General features: G+C 38.8%; 2 protein-coding genes across 2 annotated transcripts in view; one reads left to right on the top strand and one right to left on the bottom strand.

Moving 5' to 3' along the window:
- The window catches only part of SPA17 (sperm autoantigenic protein 17), a 224,561-nt gene extending 215,023 nt beyond the window's left edge, over window positions 1–9,538 (bottom strand). The window contains exon 1 of the mRNA XM_053690479.1: window positions 9,441–9,538. The gene's annotated coding sequence lies outside the window, so the exon portion shown is untranslated. The remainder of the gene's footprint in view (window positions 1–9,440) is intronic.
- SIAE (sialic acid acetylesterase) overlaps window positions 1–15,681 on the top strand; it is a 138,337-nt gene that overhangs the window by 78,939 nt on the left and 43,717 nt on the right. Inside the window, exon 4 of the mRNA XM_053690480.1 lies at window positions 6,933–7,071. Coding sequence (XP_053546455.1) covers window positions 6,933–7,071 — 139 coding nt within the window. The remainder of the gene's footprint in view (window positions 1–6,932; window positions 7,072–15,681) is intronic.

Here is a 15,681-nt window from a genome sequence, read left to right as displayed (position 1 = left end):
ACAGAAAATTTAGCTCAACTACTTGAACTACCTATCACGCAGTTAATAGTGGAAAGAGCACACAGGATAGGTCCACCCCCACCTGACAACAAACTTAAAAATAAACCCAGACCAGTAATAACGCGCTTCCTGAATTGCCTAGACAAAGTCAGTATTCTTCAACAATACAGGAAGAAACAACCCATTAGCATAGATGGAGCTAATATCCTTTTATTTCAGGATTTTTCAGTCGAAACCTCCTTAAAAAGGCGAGAACTTGCACCACTTTGTACAAAATTAATACAGAAAGGGATTCGAGCAACTATAATCTATCCAGCTAAACTTAAAATAGTTATTAAAAATGAAACGCATTTTTTTGAAAACATACGTGAGGCCGAAAGATTTATGTCTGAGTTAGACTCTATAGGATAATCTCCCTGTGCGAGGCCAAAACAAGATAAGGGAAATTATGAAAAGTAGGTTAATTATTTGGCAAATCCTGTAAGAGTTTATTATGAATTGCAAGAATGTTATGCAAACCCTGGAAAATGAATATTCCAGAGCTGGGAAAAAAAGAGGGGATATTCTTCTCCTCTTTTCACTAGATTGAGTGTTATGATTCAATTCCCTCCCCCCCCCCCCCTTTTTTTTTTCCTCCCGTTCTTTCTCTCCTCCTGCGCCCCTCTCGCTCCCTTTATCCCCTTATTTTTAAGATAAGATGACAAAGCCTATTGATAAATTCAAGGTTATTTCTTGGAATGTGGGGGGTATCTCAACTCCCATAAAGAGGAAAGCCATCATCTCTCATATGCGAAAAATGCATGCAGATATAATGTTTCTGCAAGAAACACATTTAATATGGAGGAGATGATGAAACTGAGGGGCTCCTGGATTAAACAAGTATTCGCCTCACCTAGTATTAAGAGGAAGAGAGGAGTGGCCATTTTGATAGGAAAAAGAGTAGAACTTGAGTTATTACACTCTAAGAGTGACCCAGAGGGGAGATTCCTAATGTTGAAGCTTAAAATTGCCAAACAAACATACACACTATGTAATATTTATGCACCAAATGAACTAGACTATGATTTTTGGAACTCAATACAATCTAAACTACTAGCATATTCACAGGGTTTCCTGATTATAGGAGGTGATTTCAATATGGCCCCTCGCTCCCCGTTGGACAGATTGAGGTATGATAGTAGACAGACAAAACATAAAAGAGATAACTTAGAAACAAATATATTTAAGAAAATCACCCAAAATTTAGCAGTAAAAGATATCTGGCGGATGCAGAATCCCGACGTGCGGGATTACACATGCCTATCCAAAGCGCATAAGACGCTATCGAGAATAGATCTATTTTTAATAGATGAACGATTACGCACAAAACCATCAGTTCAGGGATCACACAAATAACTTTGTCCTATCACTCCCCCATTTTTTTTAGAGATACAGTTATATCACATAAGGAATGCACCGATAAGATTCACTTTCCCCTATTATTTGGCAAATGACTCAAAATTTAAGAATCATCTGAAAGACAAATTTAAAGAATACATCGAGCTTAACTCTGAATATATTAATAGGCCGGAAATTTTTTTGGGAGCCGCAAAAGCGGTTATTAGAGGTGAAATAACAGCATATGCTGCTATGATCTCAAAAAAAAAAAAGAAAAGAGAGATAGAAGCTACCAGGTGTGTTGTAAATTCGTACAATCGCTATATCCTGCAAAAATCATGTTTTAACTGGGCCAGATACATTAAAGCTAAAAACAAAAGAGATGTGCTAGCATTGCTTCTGGAAACTCAAAAGGACCTCAGATTCCAGGCCAAAATGTACCGATTTGGCAACAAATCGGGTAGGTTATTAGCTAGATTAGCCAAGGGAGAAAAAAAATCCAATCTTGATTGATAAAATTCAGCAGAAGGGAAGACTATAAGAAAATCGGAAGATATTTTAGAGGCTTTTCTAAAATACTATAAAGATTTTTTATTCAATAAAAATTACAGACGAAGATCAGGCTAAGGAATTCTGGGGCAAAATACACTGTCCCACAGTTCCCAGAAGACTTACTAAAAAATCTGAATAACCCAATTTCCGAAAAAGAAGTCAGCAAGACGATCTCTGAAATGTCACTATATAAAGCAGCTGGCCCAGATGGGATCCCCAATGAGGTTTTCAAGATTTTAACTTCAGATATAACCCCATTGCTATGTAACCTCTATAATGAGTTTTATATAAATGGCAAAACTGTACCATCTAGCTTTTCTGCGTCTCACACAACATTACTTCTTAAGGGAGGGAAAGATCCCTCCCTTAGGGAGTCCTATCGGCCTATAGCCCTCTTAAATTCAGAGTACAAGATTATGACCTCCATTTTAGCTCACAGACTCCAGGGAGCCCTTAATAAGATTATTCATAAGGACCAGGCAGGTTTTCTTAAATTTCAAAAACTCTGCATCCAAGATAAGGGAAGTTTTGACGATAACAGAGTATTTTTCTAGGAGTGGAGGGGGGGCAGGGGATAACCCTGACCTCGCAATCGTAACAATTGATGCTGAAAAGGCCTTTGATTCAGTCTTTTCCAGTCATATATTTACTTCCTTAGATAAGTTCGGGTTTTAAAGATAAATTTCCTAATTTTATAAAAAAATTGTATAAGCAACCATCTACGAAACTGATAATTAATAACTCCCTATCTTCAGAAATTGAAATCCAGAGGGGCACACATATCAGGGGTTGTCCCCTTGTCCCCCCTTCTCTTCAATATAGCGATTGAATCTTTGGCACTTAGGGATAAGAAAAGATCTCGAGGGAGTCAGATAAATAATCATGAAATGAAAATTGCACTATATGTGGAAGATATACTCCTCTATATTGCAAATACCAAAGAAACATACCTAAACTCATCTGTATAATAGAACAATTTGGCTCTTTCTCTGGTTACAGAATAAACATATCCAATCTGAGATTTATTGGCTCAGAAAGAATTCAGAATCAATTAAGAACTGTGTCTTTAAAGAAGTCACTGACTCATTCACATATTTAGGAATCTCTGTTCCAGTTGAGCAGTCAGATCTATATAAACTTAACATTACACCAATCTTGGTAAATATTCGGGAAAAAATTAGAAATTGGCAAAACCTACCAATTTCACTATCCGGCAGAATAGCACTATACAAAATGGTTCTTCTCCCAAAGCCTATTATACATATTACAAAATATCCCAATTTTTATTTTTGAGAAAGATATTCGTTTTCACAATACGGCAGTTAGAAACTTTATCTGGCAAGGGAATAGACCTAAGATATCTCTATCTAAACTATTGGCAGGGAAAGAGTTCGGAGGTTTAGCGCTACCCCGATATTAGAATATACAATTTAGTCTTCCTAGCAAGAACAGCGGCGGATTGGCTTCTTTCGAAAAACTATGTGACCAACATAGTGTTAGATGAAAACATATGCCATCCATTTCTCCCAGTAGGTCTGGTACACTGTGCTCCAAAAGCTCTACCCTTTGTTATTAAGAAGTTTAAATCAATTTAAACCCGGTAAAGGCATGGTGGAAAATAGGAAGCCTGTTAAAAATTAATTGCAAGGCTTCACAATTTTATACCAATAACAGGGAATCCTTTTTTTCAGCCCGGCCTGAACTCAGTGATTTTCAACAAATGGTCTATGTTAGGAATGGACAAACTTCATCAATGTATTAAAAATAATTAAACTGTGTAAAAACATTTGAAGAACTTAGGAGCGAATATAAGCTATCAATAAGGACTTCTTTGCGTATCTGCAAATAAGACACTATATTTCAGAACTGGTCAGAGAAACAGGATGGTGCTGGACACTGGGAAAAATGGAAAGTTGGCTCACACTAATCAAAAATGGGTTTATGTCTATAACTCCCTGTCGGTATTTTATTAAACAACAGCAAGGGAAGTATTATCTTAGGACAACTAGCGTCTGACTGGAACAAGGTAATAGCTACTAACAGCATAGACTCAAAAATTTATCCAAAAATCAATTAACAAAGTGGCGTGTGCTACGCTCTCCGCTACCTGGAGAGAGGCACACGTTAAGTTATTGCACAGAGCATACTTTACCCCGGAAAAGGGACATAAAATATATAACTCAAACTTCAATAAATGTCCAAAATGTTCTTTTCCTGCAGCAGACTTAAAACACATGATATGGGATTGCCCTAAAATCAGGCAATTTTGGCATAAGGTAGAATATTGGCTTAATAATTCAATAGGAATCTCTCCCATGGTATTCACATTAACACAAATAGTATTCTGTATAAAACAAAGTAAAGAACAATTTCCTCAGGAGAAACTAATAATTTTATCAATTCTAGGCAGCCAGATATCTTATCTTCAAAGGATGGAAAAGATATAAAGCTCCCACGATCCTAGAAATCAAAAATTGTCTCGAAAAACAGTGTATGTTTGAGCAAAGAGACACGGATATAAACAATGAAGAGGGATATAAAAATCTTCTTTAAGAATTGGTCAAATTTTATTAAAAGCCACTCGGAGACAGAAATCGAATATCTGATATTTCTCTTCAGGAATTCAGAATTGGTCCTACTAGGTATTTGGTAGGAGGGGGATGGGGGGGATGTTGGGATGAGAGGAAGGGATGGTATTTTTTTTCCTTTTTCCCTTTTTTTTTTTTTTTCTTTCTTCTTTTTTCCCCTTCCCTTGGTTTTCTTCACTAGAAAATGGTATCCATTGAGGGTTAATTAAGATGTTATGCTGAATACTAACATATAACATTATGAACCTTGTGGGTTTTTTTTTTTTCCTTTTCCTCTATACAAGCCTGATTTGTATCTTACCCCCAACTACGTAAACATTGTACTAATACCATGTTTTGTTCTCTGTACCCTGGAATGGATTACCAATAAAAATAAATATAAAAAAAAAAAAAAAAAAAAACTGCATGCTCTATCTGAATCATGAATGTTTTATTTTGACTTGAGTGTCCCTTTAATAGGAAAGTTGTTTAAAAATGTATCTAATCCTCTAACTCTTGCTCTCGCTTCCTTCTAGAGGTCTTTTTAAGCTACTTATCGCATTGTTAAGGCACTTATAATAATGCTACCTATCCTACGTTAATCCCCTTCATTAGAAATATACACTGACCTGGCCTGTCAATTCCTCTACTGATGTATTTCTTTTTTAACTGTACAAAAATAAAGATTCTAAAAAGTTCTCTGGCTGGTGAGATTCTATAAGAATGCTCGCCAGTTCTTTTACTTCCCTGGTGGAATTATATAAAGCCACTAAGGGGCGTATACTGCATTTTCATACAGTAAAGAGAGTGCAACATTACAAAAGTGGCACAATTTAATAAATCATACAAAACAAATTTAACCTTTCACACAAAATATGCAGGGAAAAATTGTATTGTTAAGGTACATCAAAAAAACGTAACAAAATTGTTCACCCAAAAATCGTATTTTGATCAAAAAGTACCATTTGCAGGAAATTACACAGGAAAAAATCATATTAACTATGTACAGAGTATTTTGTAATTTAAGTACTTTGGATGTGGCAAAAAAAAAAAAAAGGAGGAAATTTGTACTTAAAAGTTCAAAAATACAAAGCGTAATTGTTGTAAAATGGGCTGAACATGGGCGTATATGAAATTTTTCTCTCGAATTCCAATGTAATTCTATGAACATTTTCACACTATAGTTCTCACTATTTTTTCTCACCAGTTAAAAGCTGGCGAGTGTTCACCAAAATACTCAAAACACTAAATATTCTGAAAGGAAACCCTATGCATCTGAAAATGACAGAGAATTTAAGGTAGTTTTAAAACACATCGGTTTCTCTCTCTGTACTTTGCCCTCCGTTGTAAAACTTTTACCTAGCAGGGAGCTTTCATTATTGGTATGGGAGGGCATCTCGCCACTTGCAGGAACAGCCCCTTTTCAATAGAATTCCATGAAGGCTGCCCCTGCGAGTGTTGGCGTGGAAAACCACATCTAGACTTGCAAACTTTATAGAATCGGCACCTTAGACTCTCACCAAGGCTTGATAATTAAAAATGTGCCATCATAGAAATAAACCTTGCATAGCTAGATAAACAGCTCTCAGACTAAAAAAACATGTCTTTCAAAAATTCTTTGAGGGATATCACTGTACTGACAAGACGTCTTAGATAATCTCTCCAGAGCAAGCAATTTAGATAATCGTGCCTCAAATCTTAGGGGGGGAATATATTAATGTGCGAGCGGCACATGATACGATGTAGTGTATCATGTCCGCTGCACATTGATAATGCAGACAATGTATCATTGCACCAGCAGTTCTTGTGAACTGCTGATGCAATGCCGTCCCCTGCAGATTCACGGCCAATCGGCCGTTAGTAGGTGCTGTCAATCAACCCGATCGTATTTGATCGGGGTTGATTTCTGTCCCGCCTCCTCAGAGCAGGCAGACAGGTTACGGAGCATCAGTCTTGATAACTTGGACCCCTTAAACAAATCCTCAAAATCCAATATTTTCTGGACAAATATAACTAATATTTTCTGGACAAATATAACCAATCCTAACACAGGTCTCTCCATCATGAACCACTCATGCTCTTGCATAGGGTTTTCCAACCTCTCCTGCTAAAAGCATTTATTCAACCTGTCTAAAACCAAATTTCTTTACAAGTGATGCTAAGATTTGTATGTTATATTTTTCAGCAACAGGTTCACTAAGCTTTTTGTTTCCCCACATTTTATTTAAATGTTCTCTATTGTTATGATATAATTAAACATAAGAGCATATTCACTGCTCAGTATTTTGTGATCTGTGGTTGTCTTGTAAATAAAAGAAGCTAAGGAATTTGACTTGCCAATAAATGTTTTCTAATTATGGCTTATTACATATTATATCTTATTGACAAGTTTTCATTTCAAAAATCTCTAATTTTATATAATGTTGTATTATATAGATTTATAATGCTAGCAAGGAATTATCTGAAGCTGTGAATTATCCAAATATTCGACTATTCACTGCAGCACTTGAGGCATCTCAAACTGAACTCCAGGACCTTGCAAAAGTGGATCTACAGTGGTCAGTACCTACATCTGGTAAGAAATATGTCTAATGCAATTCAGGGAACAAGATGTTTTTTTTGCAGGATCAAATTATAAGCAATGTCTTTATCAAAATAATTATGACTGTGCTCTACTCACTTCAAACAATCCCCTCTTTCTTCTCCCTGCTAATTAACTTACTGGAGTGGAAGGACCCAGAGTCGACCCTAGCAAGTATGGGGCCATAGGCAGTATAATAGCATGGGGCCCTACTCAGAACAAAAATGATTTAAATGAAAAGTGACAATGCATTTTATGTAGTGTTTGGATTTATATGACACATGAGACCGGCCAAATGTACATGTACCCATGGTCACCCAATTCTACACACAAGAGAGTATACCAACATGGTGCACTAGAAATAGATGAGCCAGAAGAGGATGTATAACAAACATCTAACGTCAACATTACCAGCACTTTGAGATGACAGGACTAGGACAGTAGGAAGCCAGTATTATGTGATTACAGATCGTCTGTATATACTTGTATGGGAAGTCATTATAGTTTGTCCCGGTGATGACTTATGAAGAAACAACATAGTCCAATTTATACTCTAATCATAGGGGTTATAACATGGAGCTAGTAAGATTATAAATGTACTAGTCCTAAAGCCCTATGTACACAGGTCATTTTTTTGCGAGTACAGCGGATCCCCACCCCTTGCACGCTCTCTCTCCCCCCCTCTATTTTTGCTCTTTGCTCCCCTCTCTTTTGCGCTCTCTCTCCCCCCAGTCCTTTCACGCCCCTCTCCCCTCTCTTTTGCTCTCTTTCTCCCCCCTCTCTTTTGCTCTCTCTCACCCCCTCTCTTTTGCTCTCTCTCTCTCCCCTCTCTTTTGCTCTCTCACCCCTCTTTTGCTCTCTCCTCCCCCTCTCTTTTGCTCTCTCTGTTTCCCACTCTATTTTGCCCTCTCTCTCCCACCCCCTGTTTTTGCTCTCTCTCTCCCCCCTCTTTTGCTCTCTCTCTCTCTCTCTCTCCCCCTCCTTTTTGCTCTCTCCCCCTCTCTTTTGCTTTCTCTCTCTCTCCCCCCTCTTGTGTGCTCTCTCTCTCTCTCTCTCTCTAATGCAGATGTCAGCCACGGACTGCTCCAGCCAGCCCCCTTCACGGATTAGGTGCCCAGGTCGGTTTGTTGAAGGCCAGGTGTGTTAGACCTCGTGCAGTCTCTACTGTGCATGACAGCTTCGGACAAACACACTTTGCCATTTATATTATAGGTTGCCTGCAGGAGATACATTTTAAGTGTTTTTTATTTTAAGAGTGAGTATATGTGTAAATAATGTTAATTGTACTACTGAGATGAGAGTGAGTATAACACCTCAGATTGATTTAAGAATCTCACAGGGAGATAGGAGTAAGATAAATAAGTAAGGATCCCTTTAAGGTGTATGTAAAAAATTGGTTGTCTAATGAATATGGCCTTGTTTGAATTTGATTGGTTGCCACGGCAACAGTACACATAAGTTGGAAATATGTTTAAATATGATCATCTCTATCCCAAACACAACCTAGGTTCATAGTTAAGGAGGAACGTTACTGATGTGGGATATAATCATACCCTGTAATCATGCACCATATAATTATTGTTGACATCCATTTTGTAAATTTCTTCTGGGCTGGTAACCATGACAACCCCGCATTAGCGATGTAAGTATGGATCGCTATACAGCTTGAGACTCACAGATACATGTGTTAAGATCACATAATGTCACACTCTTTGCTAAGTTGTTTATAACATAACCGCTATCAGGTTAGATGTTTTGGAATTTTTGGTTTATTTTCATTTAATAAGTTCCGGACCGTAAGTTGCGGATTGTCACTTCTGGTCTCACGATAGGATGGAACGCAGGATTGCGTTCCAAACACCGACTGTTGGCGCCACAAGAACATGAGTGGTGTGTATTTCCTTAAGTGTATGCTTTATATGGCTGTGTTTTCCACATGTTTTGTTATTCCTGATGAAGGGGGATATAAATCTCCCCCAAAACGTTAAATACTTTTTGGCTTTTTGAGATCCAAATGTTCCTGTGAGTGCATTTTATTTAAAGTTATATAATGTAGAGAAAATAACTCATTGTGTAACCCATTTACAAATCTTGACAAGTCAGAAGGCTTTTCCCACAGAAACTCTCTGAATACATTGTATTTAGTGGAGGATTTTAAACTCACTTATATATGTCAGTATATATATGTATATATATATATGTGTGTGTGTGTGTGTAGAAAAATGAAGGACACACTCTCTGGGTCTTGACCAACAAGTATTTTAATAATACAGAATTAGGTGATGTGTCGGGGTGACTAACCCCGTTCTCAGACCCTTACATAACCATAAAACAAGCTCCTATAAATATACTAACTTACTTACCCTCCACCAACACCTACGATCAACCAGAAATGCCCATGGTGTCCTGTTCACACCACTGCGCAGGTCCGACGGTTGCCATGGCAACCGGAAGTCACATCCTATTAGAAACAGATGCAAAAAATGTACAGACATTAACTGATCATGCCACACAGTATGATTACGTGTAAGAGCATATGAAGCAGGTTACAATGCTAGCAAAGATTATCATGGAATATACTGAACAGGACATGGTAATAGAAGGAAATATTCACAACACCATTATTTCAAATGTACCAATAAATATTCCTGAGCAGAAATACAATGAATACAATAGTACCTGCCAATCAAAATAGTCACTCACATAGAACAATAAACTTTTATTTACTAGTACTACTGTCTGACCTTAGGTAACTATTCTAGAATGCTAGTTGTAATATATTACCAAATGTGAGTAATATTAGAGGAAACAGTGCCAATCTAAATTAGCATTCAATTCCTTTGGGAGCAAGGGTATTTAAAGGACTCCTTCTTTTAAAAGAAGCTTGGCCCTGTCTCCCCCTCCTATTTAATCTTGGGACATGGTCAATGATAGTATATCCTAAGGTCAGCAACCACAATGGCCAGTCAACGCGAAAGTGTCTAGCAACCGGCTGGTCAGATTCCTTTATATAGATTGCCAGTCTAATAGCTGCACGATGGTTGGCCATGCGGGGTGCGGAGGATTGTCAACCGTTTTCCCCTACATAAAACAGACACCAGGGACAGTGTAGTAAGTATACAATGAATTCTGTGGTGCATGTAAACCCTGTGTCTATGAGTATCACGCATATGAAGCAGGTTACAATGCTAGCCAAAGATTATCATGGAATAATCTGAACAGGACATGGTAATAGAAGGAAATATTCACAACACACTAATATTTCCAAATGTACCAATAAATATTCCTGAGCAGAAATACAATGAATACAATAGTTACCTGCCAATAAAATAGTCACTACATAGAACAATAAACTTTATTTACTAGTATACTGTCTGACTTAGGTAACTATTCTAGAATGCTAGTTGTAATAATAATTACCCAAATGTGAGTAATATTAGAGGAAACAGTGCCAATCTACAATTAGCATTCAAGCCTTTGGAGCAAGGGTATTTAAAGGACTCCTTCTGTAAAAGAAGCTTGGCCCTTGTCTCCCCCCTCCTATTTAATCTTGGGACCATGGTCAATTGATAGTATATTCAAGGTCAGCAACCACATGGCCAGTCAACGCGAAGTGTCTAGCAACGCGGGCTGGTCAGATTCCTTTTTTATAGAATTGCCAGTCTAATAGCTGCACGATGGTTGCCATTGATGCGGGTGCGGAGATTGTCACCGTTTTCCCTACATAAAACAGACCACAGGGACAGTGTGTAGTAAGTATACAATGAATTCTGTGGGTGCATGTAACCCTGTGCCTAATAGTATATCTCTTGTTGGTATGTGGATGCACAAATGTTTTGGTGTTGCTAAGACCACTACATGATGTGCATCCAAGACACCCTGTAGCATCCCCATTTAGGGGGGATTTAGCCATGTGGTACTCCCCTTGTAGCTCTCCACTGGATCCACTTTAACCAAAGTGTCCCCGTATCGATTTGGACCTTCTGAACCCCCACTCCTGGAGGTCACTCATCTTAGTGAATGGTATAGGGTAATGTCAGTACTGACAAATGTCCCAATTCTTCCTTAAAGCTGCTGGATAGGTCCTTCTTGTCCACCGGTGTAAGTTGTAAGATAGGACAACCTCTATCAAGCGGCCTGCCAAATTTTTGTTGACAGGCCTCCTCTTGTTGCAAATCCCAGAATCTTTTTAGTTTAGGTGGTCAATATGTACTTTCGTCATAGCCCTGTTGTAGAACCCTCTTCTTCATCTCTAAGAGTTGTTGCTTTGCTTGTATCTGGTCACTGTTTGTTGCAAACTACCCCGCTTAAATTGTGATATAGGAAGAGCCTTCTTTAGAGCAGGAGGATGGCAAACTGGTGGCTTGTAATAAGGAATTTCTATCTGTGTCTTTTCCAAATAGAGTTGTCAGTAGTTGATTCACCTGTTTGTAAATTCTTAGATCCAAGAAGTCTACCATTTCTTCACTATATTGGATTTTTAAAATTGAAGATTAGGAAGGACTGATTGAGCTGTTGGAACCATACCTGCAGATCTATTAATGGGCCATCCCATATCATAAACAAATCAACCTATATATCGACACAAAAATGTTATATTTGGATGGTTAAAGAGATTTGTATAGTATTGCTCAAATTCTGCCATATACAAGTTGAATATATATATATATATATATATATATATATATATATATATATATATATATATATACACACACATATACATCAAACACCTCTTAAACACCTTTATTGCTTTTTTATGGAAGGGGGTAAAACCCCCGAAAACGTTCACAAAAACGAAATACAGGCGTTTAAGAAGACCCGGTGAGTGGAGGCGTGGCTAGGCAGTGGCCATGAAAGGTCACAATATCTGTTGCTCCTAAAGGGATCTGCTCAATCCGCCGATTAACACAGTAAATCTGCAAAATCTACTATCATTCCCCTCATCTTTGACTAGATGGAGGAAAGCAGCGTTGACCTACACTAACTTTGCAGAGTTTATGATCTATAGGACCCAGATCTGGCCTGTTGAGTTCCTAGGCGGCGGCCTTACTGCAGGACTTCGACCCCCCCCCCCCCCGTAAACTGGGGTATAGCAGTCAGCAATCGACTGTTCACTATCCTAAAAAGGGAACCATCTCTCAGGATACCCTTTCTACATATAGGTCTGTCGGGGAAACAGAGCTGTACAAGAACTGGTTAACAAAGGGTACACTAAACGGAAAGAAAAATGGAGGCCCTAAACAAATGGGAAAGGGATGTGATGCAGCTCATAAGAGAAAATTACCGGAGCTTGGAGGCTGAAACTATGCAGACCTTTCTTGAGACCGGCATTTTGCAGGGGTCCCCCAGAGTGAGAGTGCTGAGAGAACTGCACCTCCCTGGTTGATGAAAGAGGAAATCACCAGCTCCTGCAGAAATAAAGTCGCCCAGCGGCAAGGCATAGCAACTGTGGAGGGTCAACCTTACAGTAGGCGGCTTATCAGACCTGCATACAAGATGCAGATGGGGGCAATATCTACACTTATAGAGGAGAACATTTTCCCCAAATCCGGATCGAGTGATAAAAGAGGAGGATGCTGAGAACCAGAGTCGGATCCGCTTTAAATCCACATTGATGGAACTAAACTTAACCTGTTATCCTCCTAACTGTCCGCCCCACAGCCGGGATCCAGAGCTGGAGGTGGAACATGCAGAAAACCTCCCTGACTGCCCGATGAAAACGGGGCTATGCGGCAGCGAGATGCTCACAAGCAGGTAAACACACGGGATGTGCGGCCCCCCCGTGCTAATGCTCTATATTATGGCGAACCCTCCACAGGATTCTGAGAAACAGAGAGGGACCCGCTTGAAACTTACCATCGACTGACAGTCCCAGCCTGCTAGCTTTTTATCCATCAGCCCACAGGGATGACAGAGGCATGGAGAGGATATTAGGAAACAGAAACTGGCTCCAATTTAAATCTAAATCTACAGTGTACGCCCTACCACAGCCTGTTATCCACTAGCCGACCACCCATCATTGTTACCCGGAGTTGGAGGGAGGAAAGGCAGAGAGCTCCTCAACTACCCAGGATACCCTGGGCAACACTGTAGCAGGACGCTCACAAGCGATGGGTACATTGAACATGTGCTCCTTGTGCTCAGGACTCTACAACACACTAAGCCCTTCACAAGACACCCGGCATGGAGTGGGCTAAGGGGGTCTGAAGCTCTGAAGCCCTGCATATGAAACTCACTCTTGCGACTGCTGAGGGGCACGTATACTGAGGAGTCCCTTTAACCACTATTGCAGGACACCACTATTAGACCAGCTCTGGGCTGTATGGCATAGTGAGTTGCTTTCATTTCACAGTGACTTTTTTCAGTCACATAAGTACTGTAATAGATATAAAGTTATGGTATTCATGAGGGACTTTTTGTCTGAAACCTTATTATTTCTTATTGTACCACTTTTGACTGCCTTCCTGCATGATCATTATGTCTTGTTCCTGGGCAACTCTCTATACCAGTTGTTCTAGTGGTGGGCAGGGTCCTAATGTTAATTCAGTTGATAGTTATATGTGACTAGCCCTGTTCACTGTTCAATCTCAGTTAAAACTTGTTAATGGGCAGTAGATATTTTATATTTTATGCTACAATTATCCCACTTTGTTATGTTTACTATACAGTGACCCCTCAATGGCGGGTTGGAAAACTCAGAGTATATGAATTATATTGCTAGCAGTTTAAATGCTGAAATGCTTCTTTGGTTGGAGTAGAGTTTGCACACAGTCAGAGGTAGTACTGATAATCCGCAATAGGCACAGTTTTTTAGTTAATGCCTTGACCTCATTTAATTTACGCTGGATGGGGGAGGTTGAATCTCTTATGTCTATGATAACTCCACCCTGTATATTTTGTATACAGTGCACTCAATGGCTGCCCTATATAACAATCTGTTTATATTGTTAGAAGTTTAATGTGTTACCCTATGTCCACATTGCAAGCTACTTAGTAACATCACTCTTAATTGAAATGCCTCTTTTGTTGGAGCTAAGCTTCTTACAGAGTCAGGTGCTTATATTGTGTATACATAATAGTCATAGTTTAGTTAACGCTTTAACTACATTTAGCCTAAGTTAAACTTGTTATAGATGATAGACACCTTACACTACTACAACCCTCTTTACTAAGTTTACAGTAATTTTAATGGCTGCTTGAAAAATTCAGACTATATATCTATATGTTTTGTTATTAAATTGACTACACTATAATCGCAACACACTAAATGATTGAAACAAAAAAAGAAAGGGCGCCTCCTAGTGTAGCCAATTTTTGTAAGTAGATAATATATATTCGCAGATTTTGTACTCACATGTAGTGAAGGCAACGATAATGCCTAGGTAGATGGTCTGGAAACTTATCAGTGTCCCAGTTGACTGTGCACCATGAGAAGGGCTGCTCCTCTTGAATGGAAAAGATCTGGAAAACTGGAAAAATATACAGAGGGCGACTCCTAGTGCAAATCAGTTGATACAGTTGTAAGCCCCAAATGATCCCTTTAGAGAGATACTCACATATTATGGAGCACACTATAGTGCTAATGAGGCAAGCTGGGTATATTATGGTGGCCCAGCGCACATAGACTCTGGCAAGCAGTGGATCAATGTAGCAAATAAAAGATAGGAGACTCCAGAAGTATATCAAAATGAGTTTTATAAACTATAAATAAATGAACATAAAAACAATCAGTACAACACGCTACGCGTTTCTCAGAGCTCACCACTCTGTTTCCCTCAGGCAAGTTCTACTGAAATATGACTGAAGTCTCCTATTTAAACCCAAAAAAACTAATTGGGATGTCGGTTACACCCAATACACACCCCTTTTAATTAGCTCTTGCTTACTATTACCCATAGCAACTCTGCTGACTCCACCTAACATTCCTTAAATGGCATATACAACATGTTTTATATATTTACTACAGAGATCTGATAAAGATAACTTCGTATGTTATTCAACATTGGTTAAATTCTTAGTACAATGTAACAGATCATCCTATAAAACTAAGTAACAGATCATCTCTCTAAAGGGATCATTTGGGGCTTACAACTGTATCAACTGATTTGCACTAGGAGTCGCCCTCTGTATATTTTTCCAGTTTTCCATAATCGCAACACAGGCTGCTTACTATATTCCCTAACCGAAATACCTCTTCTGTGTGAATTAGTTCATTCACAGGCAGATGTTGTACTTTCAACCCACAATAGTCATAGTTTAGTTAATGTTTATCCCCATTTAGTTGCAAACCCCTGTAGCCCTGAATGAACAATACAGTACAGCACTAGAGTATTACAATTCTCCATATATGTTTCTATTGCCTAGTTTAATTCACCCTTATTCTTGATAGCCTTATCTTCATGACAGTGCCTTCAGTATGTTGGTCGTATGCCCTAATTTATTCTCTTTCTGGCTGGAGGTTCCATCTGCGGCCGAGGTGGCGCCTTTTAGTCTAGATGATTAGTAACTCCAATGTTATATTACCTTTATGGCAATAGTCTTACTATCAGTAGGCAACTACACACAGGCAAGAATATATACTGTGCTTAACTACTTCACCAC

This window comes from Bombina bombina, chromosome 8 (genome assembly GCF_027579735.1).
Source record: "Bombina bombina isolate aBomBom1 chromosome 8, aBomBom1.pri, whole genome shotgun sequence".
NCBI classification, from domain to species: Eukaryota; Metazoa; Chordata; class Amphibia; order Anura; family Bombinatoridae; genus Bombina; species Bombina bombina.
This window is presented reverse-complemented; position numbering and strand designations above follow the sequence as displayed.